This window comes from Aristolochia californica, unplaced genomic scaffold (assembly GCF_029961685.1).
Source record: "Aristolochia californica isolate CCGP_79_NKW_82.1479 unplaced genomic scaffold, dmAriCali1.0.hap1 SCAF_11, whole genome shotgun sequence".
In the NCBI taxonomy this organism is placed as follows: domain Eukaryota; kingdom Viridiplantae; phylum Streptophyta; class Magnoliopsida; order Piperales; family Aristolochiaceae; genus Aristolochia; species Aristolochia californica.
Genome location: NW_027181782.1, coordinates 404,883 through 420,188, shown reverse-complemented (window position 1 = coordinate 420,188; position 15,306 = coordinate 404,883). Strand labels below are relative to the sequence as shown.

The window sequence follows — 15,306 nt, the reverse complement described above, 5'->3', positions numbered from 1 at the left end:
TTATTTTTATTATTAGAAAATTATAAATAAAAATTTAAATTTCTCACGAGAACTGAAATGCAATTCTAGAGTTATTGAAAAGTTGGGGCTGGTGCAAACTAACACTAGAATCAGTGCGGACCGGATCCGGTAGCCGGAACGAATCGGGTCCGCCGATTTTTTTCTTTTCTTCTTTGCTGATTGCCTCTTAAACCCTGCACGGCTGCAACGCTTCTCCATTTCCGTGATTGCCTCCAAGCTAATGGCATTCAGCACGATGCGCGTCGCTCTTCGATCGTGTGCTTTGGTTGGCCATTTTCAGAGAAGACCCTTCTGCTCGAAAGAGCCGCTAGTGTCTGGGAGTTCGGTAGTGAATGATCAACTTCCTCCGCCGTCTGCTCCTGCTAACCCTCCACCGGAGGCCGTCGAGAAGAAGTCGCGGGGTTTTCTCAAGCTTGGGGTATTTGGGTTGCTGACAGGAGCTGCTGCAACAGCTGGTTATGCGAGTTACGGTTAGTTTACTGCGTTGTCATTCTTTTTCCTGGTTCCATTTTTTGGAACGGTGTTTAAGATTCTTGTCTTTGTTAAAAAAAAGGATTCTTACGAAATAGTTGGTTTAGAAACGATGAATCATGTGTTGGCTGCTGGAGGAACATGTGGTTGCATGTCGGTTGGCTTCTGGGAACTAGGGAGTATCTGAAGCATGAGTCTGCTCTTTTAGTTATATTGGTTTCGAGTGTAGAGAGGTTCGTTGTGTTGTTTGGTTAGGTTTTACCTCGGAAACTCTTTGTTACAATTCATTTAGTTTACTAAGTTACTTGTGATTATTTTTTCCTAGCTATGCTGCTAATTTGAATGAGCAATGTGTTCTATTGCAATGATTATGTGTCTTGATCTTATGTACAAAATATATGGTTCATAGAAAATTGAAGTCATCAGACTTGCAATTCTCTTGTTTTTTATTTTGAAAGATCGATTTTTTTAACCAAAAGAGAAGATAACAGACGGAAAGCACACCAAAGCACCAAAAAGAAGACAAAACCAAGATAGTCAGGGAGGATAGACCCTGAGCAGCAGCTAGGTGGTCGTGATTTGATTGCTTCCATCCGCAAGTGCATCGGCAATATAATTTGTTGAGCAAGGCAAATAATTCTATTCCAAAGAATGGCCAGCAGCGATGTCTGTGTCTTACTAAAAAATGCAACTATTCCAAGGAAGCTGCTTGGAGTCCCTTGTACTGATGCGAAATAATCTAATCTACCATAGATGCTTCTTGACATAGTTGACAGTTATAGATCCCAAAAATGAGTGTAGTATGAAATTACAGCCTTAATATCTAGTTGGAATTGAACATCTGGCAGTGATATTTATATTATCGAAAGAGCTAAAACTTTAAAAATAGAAAAAAAAAAAAAGGGAAAGAAACTAGGAAGATACTGTTTGGAAAACTGGGAAGTGGTAATTATTAGTTTTAAGTCCTAGCAAACTCTGGGTTTCAACCCTCTCTGTAATATCCTTGATACTGATCGTCATTGACCTAACTCAATGACATTTTTTATACATCAATGTTCAAAGAAACCAAAATATCAACATCCACTTATCCTTCCTCTTTTAGTAACGTATCTGTATATCCTCATGAAAAGCTCTGCAACATGTCTTTCTCTCTCTCTAATTTTTGTATCTTTCATTCGGTTTATGATTGTGTGTGTGATAAATTGTGTCCACTTCCATGTCTTTTGGAGGTTGCCATATATATATATATATCTGCATTCTGAATTTCATGGTAATTATGCACCCAGCATACACCTTAGAAGAAGCGGAGCAAAAGACAATACCTTTACGTGAGTCAGCAAACTATAATGCACCTGATGATGCATCTATTCTTGATGTAGGTAGAACTTTATTTACTTTTCTATGTTAAAATATTGGCTTCTACTATTGGAAGAATGATATTGTTTTTGTTGTTCATTGGACAGAAAATCTTGGCACGCCTTTATTCTGCAGCTATGACAGGTAATGTATCAAGTTATGCTTTAGGTGTCCTGTTTTAGTTTTATGTGGCAGTTTTATCTCTCACAAATATATGCATGCCATCTAAACTGAAAGTAATTTAGATGAGCATGCAACAGTATTAGTCTATATGTTTTGGTGGTTGTGCCTGACATCCGTTGTTTCCTTTACTCCCTAAAAATTCAATTACTTGTACTAACTTTTAGGAACTATGTATTCTTTGTCTTTTGCAGTTCCTGCAAAAAGTGTTGAGCTATATATTGATGTTAGAAGGTCTATTGAGGAACATGTCCGAGTATGTATTAGCCATCTATTGCTCCAAAATTATGTTCCTTTTGTTGAGACCACTTGCTGATCACTTCATCAAACTTTCATTGTGTAGGGATTTACTGAACCAGCTTCTGAGAAGCTTCTACCTGATTTGCTTCCCCAGGAACAACATGTCTTTACGCTTGTTCTTGATCTCAATGAAACCTTACTATACTCTGATTGGAAGGTATAAGTGTTTGTTTATTGTCGTAAAAGTGGTGTTTTATCCTTTAACTTTCAACTTCTTTGTTATTTGTGCTTTATTAGTATATTTATCTGATTCTGCATGTTCTATCTGAAAATAAGCGATTTTGATTTCTTGTTGTTTGTTATGTGCCACTAATAAGGTGAGACTCCTGAATTGATACTGAATTTATATAATATGGCTCCTAAATTTCAAACGAATGGGTGGTTCATGAGAAGGTGTTCAACTGACCAGGCTTTGCACAAAACCAGCACCGATGGTTGTCCACCAGGTTCCCTATTTATTTAGCTGATCTATGTTTGAAACTTACGTTTAATAGCAAATCAAAGGTACCTGGATAGCAATTCAATTGTCTATTGTAGTCCATAGTACAAACATGGTGTCACCTCAATTTGGAAGTTCTGTTCCTTAATTATGCTGCAAAAGATAGAATTTTTAAGGTTAAGCAACCTCTAGAAGAACCAACTGCACACCAAGGCTTCAAGCACAATAGCGATGCCTGCACAGGTCACTTTTTTTGCTCGAATGTCAGCTTGGAGAGCAAAAACAGGGAATTGGACATTCTTTGCATCGAGACCAGAAGTTGCAAAGCTATTCCTTGTTCTTTACCTCATGGCAAAGGAAAGATTAGGGTCACACCAGCACCCAAATGCACATGATTGCAGTCCGGAGGAGAGAAAAAGGAGGGAAATTTAATGCTTTTGGACTCCTCAGGATAGCACTAATCAATGTTCCTCCTCTTGATGGGACATGGAAGGATAAAGGAGGGAAGAAATAGGAAACATGAACAGAAGTGCAGTTAGATCTTCTCTGATACTATGTAAAAAATATGTAAGTAAGAGGCGGATTAAAATTAAAATAGGGAGAAGTCAGTAACTGAAGATTGGCAGAGAAGAAGGCTGAGGAAGAGAGCTATGGGAGTCATTTTAAAAAAGGAAAAAAGGAAAAGGAAGGGAGTCATTTAAAAAAAGAAAAAAAAGGAAAAGGATGGGAGTCATTTAAAAAAAGAAAAAAAGGAAAAGGAAGAGATGACCGAAGAGTTAGAACATTGTTGGGTTGTCAAGCTCACTCGCGTTCATTAGTATTATCTTCAAGTGAAAAATGAAAAAATGACAACTATATGCCTTTCTTACAAAACACAAATAACAACCAAAAAAGTTAGCTGGCCAACTAAATCTATTAATGTCTTTTGATATATTCAAAATAAGGAGATTAGAGGGAAAGAAGAGACAGATACAAAAGGTAAAGAGAAAACAGAAAAAAGCAGGACATGCTACAATGGTTAGGGTGTGAAATAAAATTTTGAGACCTAGGAACTCCCTCATTGGCCAAGCTTTAGGCCAATTTGAATGATAACTTATGAATCCATTTGTAAGAGGTCTTTCTGTTCTCGTTTGGATGTTTTACCTACTCAAGTGCTTTTGGGAACAAACCTGCCTTTTGAGCTCCTAGCTATATAAGTGTTGGAAATATAGTCTAAAAAGTGAGATGGAAGCAAATCATTCAGTAAAAAGAATAAAAAAGGTGTATTAGAAGCACATCTGAATGACCATTATATAGTACTGCTATGTGATGCAAGCAGCTTATTAGATAGTACCTGTATCTCTGAAGAGAATGATCTGCTCTCAGCTGGAGAGGCTTATTGGGTCTCAGGTAATGATGTTTTTAGCTCAAAACATAACTCGGTTAAATTATTGCCGTGAGGGATGGAATTTTTTTGCTGAAAAATCTATTTAGACTTGAAGAATTGTATCATGTGGAATTATCTCAATTCTTTGATGCCTGTTGTGATTTTTCATCATAGTAGCTAATTTGTGATATGTCATTTAATACGCACACTACATGCTCATCAACCTTCTAAATGGATTTTCTTGCTGTATAAAGCGTGATAGAGGCTGGAGAACATTCAAGCGGCCTGGAGTTGATTCATTTTTGGAGCATCTTGCTCAATTCTATGAAATTGTAGTATACTCCGACGAGCAAAGCATGGTAGTACAGTTTATCTTCGTGCTCGATTCAGATTTCCAGTTTTATGCTTCTTTTAGCTGATTGTTTGCTTCTCTTTATCAACTTTATATGTGCTTCTAGTATGTCGATCCGGTTGTTGACCGGTTGGATCAGAAGGGCTGTATACGATTTCGGCTATCAAGAGCCGCAACTAAATATGAAAAAGGAAAACATTATCGGGTATGTGATTCTCCAAGAAAGTCTACGAGTTTTGTAAATTTATTTAGTTCTTACTACCTTTCTACTAAACCATAAAGTTTAGGCCTGTTCTTCCGTTTTCAGTAGTGTAATACTGTATCAGGAACCTTCTTTTTAATATATTCATGGATGCCATGGGATTTTTATTAACTTAAACGCTAAGCTGGTTGTTTTAGTTTTCTTACCTAATTGCCTATATAAGGTGTAATTTTTGTAGTCTTATTACCCTGGTTTTAATCTGCTTCTGGCAGGATCTGTCAAAGCTCAATAGAGATCCTACTCGGATCATTTATGTGAGTGGACATGCTCTCGAAAACAGCCTTCAGCCAGAAAACTGTATTCAAATCAAACCTTGGAAACTGGAAACAGATGATACTACTCTCTTGGATCTTATTCCATTTCTTGAATGTGAGTCATTTTTGTTTAAACCAAATTGTGGATAATGAGTTGTTAGCTTTAAGAAATTACTAAGTTCTTTATGATTGGCTTATCAAATATTTTAGAAGTATTAATATATAAAATTTAAATTAATCATGCTCTTATGACAGATGTAGCACGCCATAGACCTGCTGATATCCGACCCGTCCTCTCTTCTTACCATGGTCAGGATATTGCTACTGAATTCATCCAGCGTTCTAAAGAGCATCAGAGGTAAAAGATTTACCACTTGTAATTCATTAGAACTGTCATTTGGTGTTTTTCTGAGCTGAAGCCTTATTGGACAGCAATGTCCCTTTAGACTTCCTTGTTCTTTTTCCTCTCTCCTCTTTACAATTGTAGCCACTAAAAAGAAAGTATCACTAAAGAAGATCTATGTAATATGCAAGGACCACAAAATACTAGAATGCAGGTAGAAAACATGCCAGACAAATTGAAATCTGTAAATTGGGCATGATATTGCTTACAACATCTCACCATAATCTAAGTTTTTTAGATTATCCACAGACCACATTACTTAGAATCGATATAATATTTCAGAATATGATGACTGACTTATAACTTATTTGATTTGATTTTTTGAGTGTTAGCCTGGTTAGTTGACCCTTTTGGTTAGAAGGGTATTCTATTGTGATCTAATGAGCTCTAATGTTAATCTTCATCAAATCATAAAAGACAATAATCTATTCTCATGTGAAAAATGAATGTTGCAGGAAGATGCAAGAACAGAAGCAACCAGGGCTTTTTAGGCGACGTTGAGTTTGTATTTGCAACTGTCAGAGATTGTAGCTCTTATAATTGGTGGTCAAATGGGCAATTTTGCAGTACTAACTGCGGCTATTTTTCGTAAACCGAAACTACTAAATTTTTTGGAGAAGGAATTGCAGAGCATGTAGCTTATTTTCTTTTGAAGAGTTTTGACATTTCATCCCTATTTTACTCTCAGTCAGATTCATTGTATTGTACATATTGTGGTTCTCTTCATTATAAAATGGCAAACCAGTTTTCACCTGCCTGCAATAATGTTTTTTTGGTATTGAAAGGGAAATCCATATTGATGGTGGGTGAAGTATTAGAGGTATCGAGTTTAAATTTTTTAAATTTTTTTTTTTTTTTTGTGGTTTTCGAACATGCTCTTATCGTTCAGAACTCAACCATGTATAACAGAAAATGCAAATACTAGATCTTCTAGAATGGAAGATGGTTCCTTTGGAGTGCTTCGTCACCGAAATGTCTTAAAATTCTTGTTTTCCTCTTTATGGGACTACTTACAAGTACGAGAATAGGCCCTTAATAGTATTTTCTCTACAAAAGAGGAAAAGTCCAGTACAGAACGAGAATGTTAACAAAATATAAATCTCAAATCACCTCAACACAAGGAACTATCAGCAGTGGAGGGTTCAATATCCAGTGTTTTTTGCGAAAGTCAACTTCCTTGGATCAATCTCATCCACTTTGATTTTGATTGTTCCTGCGTTTTCTTCGCTCCATTTGATACCTTGTTTCTCCAGAAGCTTGATCACCTGTTACAAGCACATTATTAAGGGATCCACCTGGAGGTTTTATGTCATTTTGTCAAATGGACACAGTTTCTTCCACGCTTATGGAAACACGACAGAGAACCGGTGGGCCAAAATTCTGTAATTTTTCTGTAAGGAATGGACTTGAGTTATAATAGGCCGGTTTGGGTTTATATGCACAACCTGTTTCTGGTTTAATTGTTCAAAATATAAAGAACCAGGCTGAGTCTATCTGCTTTGCTATGTTTGAAGCGAACCAAATCAGACAGTACCTTTGGTTCTTATACAGTTCTTTACTAAAGTAACTTGTGTTCCATAAAAAAAAAAAATTCTCTCTAAATTTCTGTCCTAAACTCCTTATTCTTCCTTCTTTATATATGTTTATAGAAAAACATATTTCTATCATTAGATTTATAGAATTCCTCAAGGGTCTATGTTGGGTCTACATTTCTGACCATTTTAATAAAAAGATTGTGTTCAGGTTGACCCATTTAACAACAGGTTCAGATCGATCCAGTCCATCCCTGATCGAACCCAACATGTTAACACCCCAAATTAGGTCACTTGCCCAAGTAATTAGACAGAGCATCCAGGCATCCAAGTGCTCCTTTTGATATTTTCTAAATTTATTTGGAGTGTATTCAACTGTGCCACCAGGCTAGACATTGAGCATATGCTGAACTTGGTAGTAGGCTCCTAAAGACTTTGCTTGTCAACCCAAGTCAAAGATATTTTTTTTAAAAAAAAAAGCAGAAAAAAGTTTAATATTCACATCAGTGTCTTAGATTGGGTACTAAGCAATTTTGGACCAAGCTGATACTAAACAGAAGACAAATTCAGGTTCCTTTGTCACTAAGTTGTGCTCAACTACGAGGGCTCTCATCATTTAGATGCAATTCGGTTTTACACAGAAAAGCTCAAGAAGATGACTTGCTACTCTCTTTATTACTAGACTTTTTAAAAACTAATCTTTTTCTTTCTTGCCAAGCAAACAATCTAAATTCAATTATGAATCCACGGAAGTGAAATTTCACATGAGATCTGACAATGGAACCACGAAACCTTTCTGTCAGATCTCGTTTTAATCCTGATCTTACAAGGATCAGAACAGCCAACACAAGCTTTTCTGTCTTAGGGCTATTTGTATGTTGGCACTTGAAGTCATGGTATCATTTCCTGTAAATTTTCTGTTTGAAAGGGGAGGCAACAGGCTGCATTTATCTACGTTGGTTCTCCTTTCACCCCACTCAAACCTCAGCTGAGTTGGGGCACCTCTTCCAATACCAATTGGAACTGGACATGCCACCTGGTAGTCAATTCACTAAACAAAAAAACATACACTTACAGAAAAAAAATGACCTAACTTTTTTTAAAGGTTGGTTCAGCTCAATTACGACTTACAATCACTACTCCCAACCCACTCCCATTTGGTTATTGAGTCGAGACCTACTCTACTCCTTTATTGCAATTCTTTAATTAATTCTTGAGCATAAATATTTAAAACTCACATACTAGATTATTGTTCCTATCATCGACCTAGGATACAACATACTCATAATATATTTCTGACCGAGCTTTAAGAATATCAGAAAAAAAAGACAAAGTTTATATGGTAGATTGATTTATTGCAAGGTACAAACATGAGCTGTGTGGAACATTCAGCATTAAAAAAAAAAACAAATCGATAAGGTGGAGTACAGGCTTACCAATCGTCTTCGAGCCCCCTTTGTGATGGTATCATGGCCCGAGTCCACAATTATTTTAAGGAAATGAATACCTGACAGTAAAGAAAGAAACAAATTCACATAAGAAACTTTTCATGGATAATGACATCAGAAACTCAAAACAGTGATATACAGTTATGAATAATGGAACTAGACTCACTTGGGATACCAGAAAATGATGAAAGTTGCAGCTTGAGAAGGCATATGGCTTCTCTAGTTTGTTGTTCATGCAAGTCAAGACTCACTACAGTTGAAGCATTTGCACTTCTGCAAAACTAATTCTCATTATGAATCATCACAGATAAGGAAGGACCAGTAAATAGCATTTTACACATATGTGGCAACCAACCTGATCTCGTGTATTTTTCCTGCAGATTTATCATCAGCTTCCCGAGCCTTTTCATTAAAGTGTTTACCCTAGATTCACAAAGACAGATTCAGATAAATCTTATATTAGTTATGCAAGACAACCAAAAATTTTGCCGTACTATATCTACTTCTGCCAAAAAGAACAGAAAAATCAGGCTGGATCAAAATCCTTCTTCTTCGCAGCATCCCGCAGAAAATATTATTGCCACCTTCCTCTTACATATATAGTAAAATGAATTGGCTTTTAAAGAAGTAATATTTTCATATTTGCAACAGACATGCTTTGCCATTGAATATGGTATCACTTGTCAGAAAAGCTATGGATGTTTCACACACACATCCATCCATTGCTGAAGCTTTGGTATCATTAATCAATTTGCCATTGATCAAGTATGTCAAATAGATACAGATAGAGCATCTGAAATACAAATTTCATACTGATTGCAGGTAATGCAATTGCTGAAATCAATCCTAATGTCTAGAACACCTCTCTTAAGGGTGTCAGAAGTACCACTAGTAATCAACGCTGTGCAATTTACTTCAAGGATAAGATCAAGCACCTTTACAATTTTTGTTTGTAAGATAAAACCTTCACAAACATGAACTCTGTTACTTGAATCTAACATGTCTCATGCACCTTCAAAAACATTTACTACCAGTAACTTTCGTGTCAAAGGGTAAGGACAGAAAAACAACCTGTTCTATCAAGTAGTCAACGCGGTCTTGCTCTCCATTAACAAATGCGTCAACAGCCTGATAAGAATATGAGATTTGTTGAACACAACACTTTGGTGATAGTAAAAAAATGAGAGACAGGTGGTCAGCTTCAAGAATCGTAGAGTAAGCCACTCACTGCTTCATAATATGCCTTCATTGCATCCCAGTTAACCTTAGATGCTTTCCGAAGGGTGTCATACTTATCCTCCTTGACTACAATTTCAACAAGAAACAATGTCGATAAAAAATAAATAATAAAATAAATAAATTGTAATCCATGCATCAGGAAAAAATTCTAAAACTTCTAAAATTTCACCTTCTTCAGCACCCTCAACCTGTAGCTCTAAAATTTTTGATGTACTTCCAGTATCATCTGGATGACCTGATACTATTTTATGGCTAGCTTGCCTAATTCTACTTAATTTATAAGTTTCCTCAGGAGAGTCATCATTCGGTATCACAATAGGCTTGTACCAAGCATTTAAAATATCCATAGCAGAATCAGAGTACTTGTTCTTGATTGAAGGGGGTTCCCTTGTAATCTCATCTCTGCATCTATACGGACAAAAGAGTGGGAGGACTGAGAAATGTAATAACTTTGTCACATATTTAATGCACATTTATTCACATTGACAAGCACACCTTCCTCCAGAGTTCTGGCTCTGTGCATTTTGCAACACTATAGAGTGTGAACCTGCAGACTGCAGGAAGGTCAATGTTAAAAGAAAAGAATACATTGGAAAAAGGAGATAATTAATGTGGGCTTAAAAGGTCAAAGTAGGAGAGAAGCAAATGAGCGCCAAACTATTGCAAAAACAAGAGGCATCTTGTGAAAAGCTTCCATTCAACAAAAAGTCACAACATGAGGCAGAAGTTGGAGGGACTCACAATGGTTCCTCTTCAAGTTAAAGAGTGAAGATCTACTCCTAAAATGGCTTAGAGGCCACTCATGCATCCATGATATTTAATTTATCATTGCATTCACTAAAAATTGAAATATCTAATTCAAATTCAAAACATCAATAAAATCAACAAAACATGATTGATGGAAAAAAATCTTTATCCTCAGCCCAAATGGCTACAGAAACATTTGAGGAAAGCTTGAATGTAATTCGAAACTTGGTCAAAACATCAATTAGTGAAGGCAAACAATAGTTCATTTATCATTATCATTGTTAGTCTGGGTGAAGTCACATATCCATTATAGTTAGGGTCCTCATGCATTTAGAAATTGGGTAATAGACCTCTTGAAATGGCTACTCGTACTTGGGATAGAAAGAGGCCCTACTTATCATGGTATTGGAAAAAGGTTGAGACCTAGTATCTGCACATCGTCATAATCCATGTTTGAAGCCCCTTTTTATATCCTCTTTATTAGGCCTAGATGTGAGAAAAGGAGGGTAGAAGGACAGTATGGTGCTACTGTATCTGTTATAGAGATGGTACCTCTTAAATTTGGATAACAGGCATCCTATGGTAAGCTAATCATTTAGGATCAAACCCAACCTAACTTATCAATCATCATCAAGACCTTGCCCCAACTATATAGCCATCAGCTGCATGAGACCTTTTTCTTCTTCCTGATATATCAGTTACTGGAAATCATGAGTAATTGTTCTACTTCAAGTAAAATAACAAAAGAAAAGAGATTCAGTTCCTTGCAACTAACAAAAAACTTCATTCAGAGAAGTCTCAGCAAACTACCTTTTTTTCTTAAAGAGCTCAGCAAACTAATTATTCAAACTTTTAAACTAAGTCATCAAATTAAAAAGGTTGATGGCTGAATACCTTGCTCAAATCATCATCTGTCTTGTTTGATTTAGCACTTGACATTCTCAACAATTTCTCCATACCCTACAAGTAACAAACAAGAAAATAAAAGATGTAGCACAATTAGATCTACTCTAGAAGGCAAGGCCAAAAGATGATATACCAAACATAGTCATCAATCTTTGATTTGTCATTGGTTGTTCAATTGTATGTGTAGACCATGTTTTGATCTATCAGACAGTATCAATCAGTTTCACAAATGGAGATACAATATAAGTTCATATGGCCCAAAACACAAAAAAAGCCTGAAAATGGGGAACTGAGAGCTCTCTGATTTTCCAAAGATCCCACTTGCTTTGTCCTCTTATAGAATAAAGAAAACGGTAAGAATCTATCACCTTGCCAGTAAAATAAAAGATGACCAATAGGGCATGGAGTAAATATATTCTGGACTAACAATCACACTGAGGTGCCATCTCAACAACTTTAAGGAACTATCATCTGAGTGAAAGCAAGAGAATAAAGAAAAAAAAAAACCAAAAAGAAAAAAAATAGACAACTATGTTTAGAAGATCCATTCGTCATAATTTTGTTCTTTGTTATGGAACAGATCCATCCAAGCCTCTCTGTATCATCTCACACAAGTATAGACAATATTTAAGGAAATTTCAGGTACACAAACCTTTATGTATATTTGAGTATCATAGTTCTTCCAACTATAGATAAAGTAACCAGGTACATATTTTTCTAATTCAGATCATAACTACAGTATACGATTATCCTTGTACATCTAATCATATGATGACTAGCTGACCACATAAAGAGAACTGATTCATTTTGAGAGTCTCTGAAAGAGCTTGAGAATCCTTTGAAGTTTGTCTCATGAAAAATTTCTTGACACAAGTTTTAATATGGATGCATGAGTAACTATATGTCCTCTCCCCAGCAGAACTCAGATTCTTCTCCTTCCTGTTTTCATTTCTAAGTCCATGAAAAGAAATGGTGAAAAAGAACAACATATATTGAATGTCTTGTATCTTACAGGCAAATTAAACGGCTAGGTTATTAAGCAAAACTTTCAGCTCAGTGACCAGCAGAAATTTTGTACAAGGATTTTTTTCATAGAAAATGTGCTTAAATGGAACTTCAGTACCTTCTCAAAGAACAAGAAACCCAAAGAATGTTGCATCAGCATTTAAAAAATATATATTTAAAGACTAAAGAGGCTTCTAAACAAACCCACACCATAGCTTTTATTTGTACACAAATAACAAAAAAGCAGCATCAAATGTATCGACACTGAATTTATTAAAGAATATGTAGGTGAATCAATGAAAACAAAGTACCATGCATGAGAAGAATAATGACTGTTACCTTTCTTGCATCATATCCACAGCAACCTGCAAGCACATAAATGCTCCATCATGCACAATAGTAAGCGAGTGTGTGGACTACTTGAAGTAATCAGTTATAGGCTTCTAGCTGAAAAATGAAACAAATACAACAGGGAAACCAGACAAATGACACAAACTATGCTTGAAACTCACTCTTCTGTGGAACTGAAAAAAAAAAGAAGAAGGAGAAAAAGGGTAGCACTATATTTATGTCCATCAATGGAGCACAAAGTGTGAAATATTCATTCCAAATGGTGCATTTTAAGCTCAGACCACCAATCTTTGATGGAATAAGGAAGTATAAGAGCTATATAATATTGTAGTGGCTAGAGAAAAAAATGTTTCTGCTTAGGTCTTAACTCAATTTCAGTTCCAGCTAACTTCCAGGAACTAAATAATGGAATAAGGCCGATGATTATGGGACATAAAACCTTTTATTGAGAGAATTGAACAATGTGTGATCTTTCAAGAATAACTGGTACTAAACTACTACTCAGTTTGACTGGAGACTTTTGCTAGCAAGAAGATCTACTAATCCATCTTCTCTCCTAGGCAAGAAAGAGAGCAACAATAAAATACCTAAAACAAATATTTGACACAGACACGAAAACCAGGTTGTGATATAAACCTGTTGGTGATTTCACCAAGAAAACCAAAATTTCAAGTTACTAATGAATATTATCAAAACAGAACGAAAATAGACTACTAATGAATATCATCCAAACAGAGAAAAAAATAGTAGTGGCTAAAGTGGTATCAGGAACTTCATGCAGCTGATTTTAAACATTGACAACACAGACAAAAGCAGAATTATAGTTTTCACAGGCAAATATGGAAAATAATACTCACGAAGGACGTCTTGAATTACATCCCTCTCTAGCTGAAATCCATCTCCAAGCATTTTGTACAGAAAATCCTCAATATCTTTATTGTTCTGAGGCTTATTTCTTGGTAGGAAATCTGATTCCGCTGCATCACTGACAAGATTTTCGGTTGATGGAGATCTCACTTCCAGTTTCACTATTTTTTTTGCTTTGTATGAGTGATTTTCAGAAGCAGTGGAGCTACAGTATCCCTTTCCAATGACATTTGAAACAGTACCAACAGAAGCAGAAACCTTTCTTGGCTTTGACCCTTTAGAACTCTTTACTATATCAGTTGGCTTCTCATGTCTCTTCACTGACGATGAAGTATCAGTAGTTGAACTGCTCTCGTCTTGCAAGCCATAAAGAATATCACCGGCCAAATCCACATTACGCCCAGCTCTGCAGTAGGCACCCGCTATTTCCCCGAGTTCAAAAGTTGTACCAAAGGCATCAAGCAATGTTGCCAAGGCCTTTTCCTCAGTATCAGATATTGGATTACTTGAACTAAATGAAACCTCCATCTGATGTGCTCCAGGGAACAGGGTAAGGGAGGAAAAACAAAGAGAAACAGAATTAGTGGTAAACTTAGGGATGAAAGAAACATGAAGATAAGAAATATGATCCTGGCTGCCATTTTTAATTTGGTTGTGCATTTTAAAAAAAAGAAAAGAAAAGGAAATAATACATGATCAATCAACACATATTTCTGTCAGGCAACGAATATAAGAACAATTTTCTTTATAAACCATAAGGCAGTGTTTCACCTACAAAAATTCAACAGAAGAATAACAAGCTGAAGAAAAAGGAAAAAAACATAAGAACCAAAGTAGTCAATCTAAACATGATCAACTAGAATTAACCCTGCTAATAAATCCAATCTACAGAATAGTGCAATGCGTGCAAGGAAAAATATAGGTATGTTTACTGCATGTCAAAGCAGCAGCTGAAACGCAACGCAACAAGCTCCTACTTCTAGTGCCCATTGATTCTTGTTTTACAAAATGCAGAGTATTAAAATGTAACAAATAATGCTTGATATATACAACTCCGATCAAGACTAGCAAGCGAGAGTTCCTAAAATAAGTCTTAATGAAATGAAACAAAATCGATAAGCAATGCAGTCCAGAAAAAATCCACCCAGCCTGGCCCACTGTCGAATCCCCCACCGCTACCTCTAAACAGTTCATTTTATCAACAAAACAAACAAAAATACGAGAGAGACAATTAAAAACAAGCAGTTTCCAAGCGTCGTTTTAGCAAGACAGAAAGCCACTTGATCAACATCGATCACTTCTCCCCACCGCTACCACTAGACAGTTAATTTAGTCATTAAATAAAAACTAAATGAGAGAAACAACTAAAACACAAGCAGTTTCCATGCGTCGTTTCAGCAAGACCACTTGATCAACAGTGATCACTCAACAGTTTCCACCTCAATCCACCAAAACTACAGTCCATTAAAATGAAAAACAGAAATACCGCAAATAAAATAGTTTACAGAATTACGGCCATTTGCCAATGACTACAATTCCTCTTTCAAGAGAGAAAAAAAAAAGTTACCTCTACTCACAGAGGGAATAGGGCAGAGAGAATGTGTGATCCGCGCACGCTTCTCTCCTTCTTTTCCTTCCAGAAACACACAGACGTGATGTTCTTGCTTCCAGTGGAAGCTTTCGGGATTAGAGGGAATAAATGATACGAGAGATGATGGATATAAATACAAACCCAAAAGAGAATAACAAATGGTAACTTTTTATCATTTACATTTTCGAACAACAGACGCATTCAACCAAACAGGGC

At 36.1% G+C, this 15,306-nt stretch overlaps 2 protein-coding genes across 2 annotated transcripts; one reads left to right on the top strand and one right to left on the bottom strand.

Moving 5' to 3' along the window:
- The first annotated feature begins 237 nt into the window (after positions 1-237).
- Positions 238-6,184, top strand: LOC137943919 (mitochondrial import inner membrane translocase subunit TIM50-like). Its single transcript, XM_068789361.1, has 10 exons — positions 238-491; positions 1,779-1,867; positions 1,956-1,992; positions 2,223-2,284; positions 2,372-2,485; positions 4,388-4,492; positions 4,592-4,690; positions 4,960-5,116; positions 5,257-5,359; positions 5,860-6,184. Exons 1-10 carry the CDS (start codon positions 242-244, stop codon positions 5,903-5,905), a joined length of 1,062 nt encoding a protein of 353 aa, XP_068645462.1. The 5' UTR covers positions 238-241; the 3' UTR covers positions 5,906-6,184.
- Positions 6,185-6,368: 184 nt separating this feature from the next.
- On the bottom strand, positions 6,369-15,202 carry LOC137943918 (putative nuclear RNA export factor SDE5). The gene is made up of 12 exons (XM_068789360.1): positions 15,067-15,202; positions 13,490-14,027; positions 12,621-12,646; positions 11,265-11,330; positions 10,119-10,177; positions 9,793-10,031; positions 9,613-9,689; positions 9,456-9,512; positions 8,740-8,807; positions 8,551-8,657; positions 8,373-8,443; positions 6,369-6,669 (listed from the first exon to the last, which is right to left on the bottom strand). The coding sequence occupies exons 2-12, from the start codon at positions 14,025-14,027 to the stop codon at positions 6,547-6,549; spliced, it is 1,431 nt and encodes a 476-aa protein (XP_068645461.1). The 5' UTR covers positions 15,067-15,202; the 3' UTR covers positions 6,369-6,546.
- Positions 15,203-15,306: the final 104 nt, after the last annotated feature.

Excerpts from the sequence above, each read along its gene's own strand:
- LOC137943919 (XM_068789361.1), top strand. The coding sequence starts at position 242 with ATGGCATTCAGCACGATGCGCGTCGCTCTTCGATCGTGTGCTTTGGTT. Across the intron at positions 2,285-2,371 it reads CTATTGAGGAACATGTCCGA|GGATTTACTGAACCAGCTTC; the intron begins GTATGTATTAGC and ends TTCATTGTGTAG. Across the intron at positions 5,117-5,256 it reads TCTTATTCCATTTCTTGAAT|ATGTAGCACGCCATAGACCT; the intron begins GTGAGTCATTTT and ends CTCTTATGACAG.
- LOC137943918 (XM_068789360.1), bottom strand. The coding sequence starts at position 14,027 with ATGGAGGTTTCATTTAGTTCAAGTAATCCAATATCTGATACTGAGGAA. Across the intron at positions 10,032-10,118 it reads AGCCAGAACTCTGGAGGAAG|ATGCAGAGATGAGATTACAA; the intron begins GTGTGCTTGTCA and ends TTGTCCGTATAG. Across the intron at positions 8,808-9,455 it reads TTGACTACTTGATAGAACAG|GGTAAACACTTTAATGAAAA; the intron begins GTTGTTTTTCTG and ends TTGTGAATCTAG.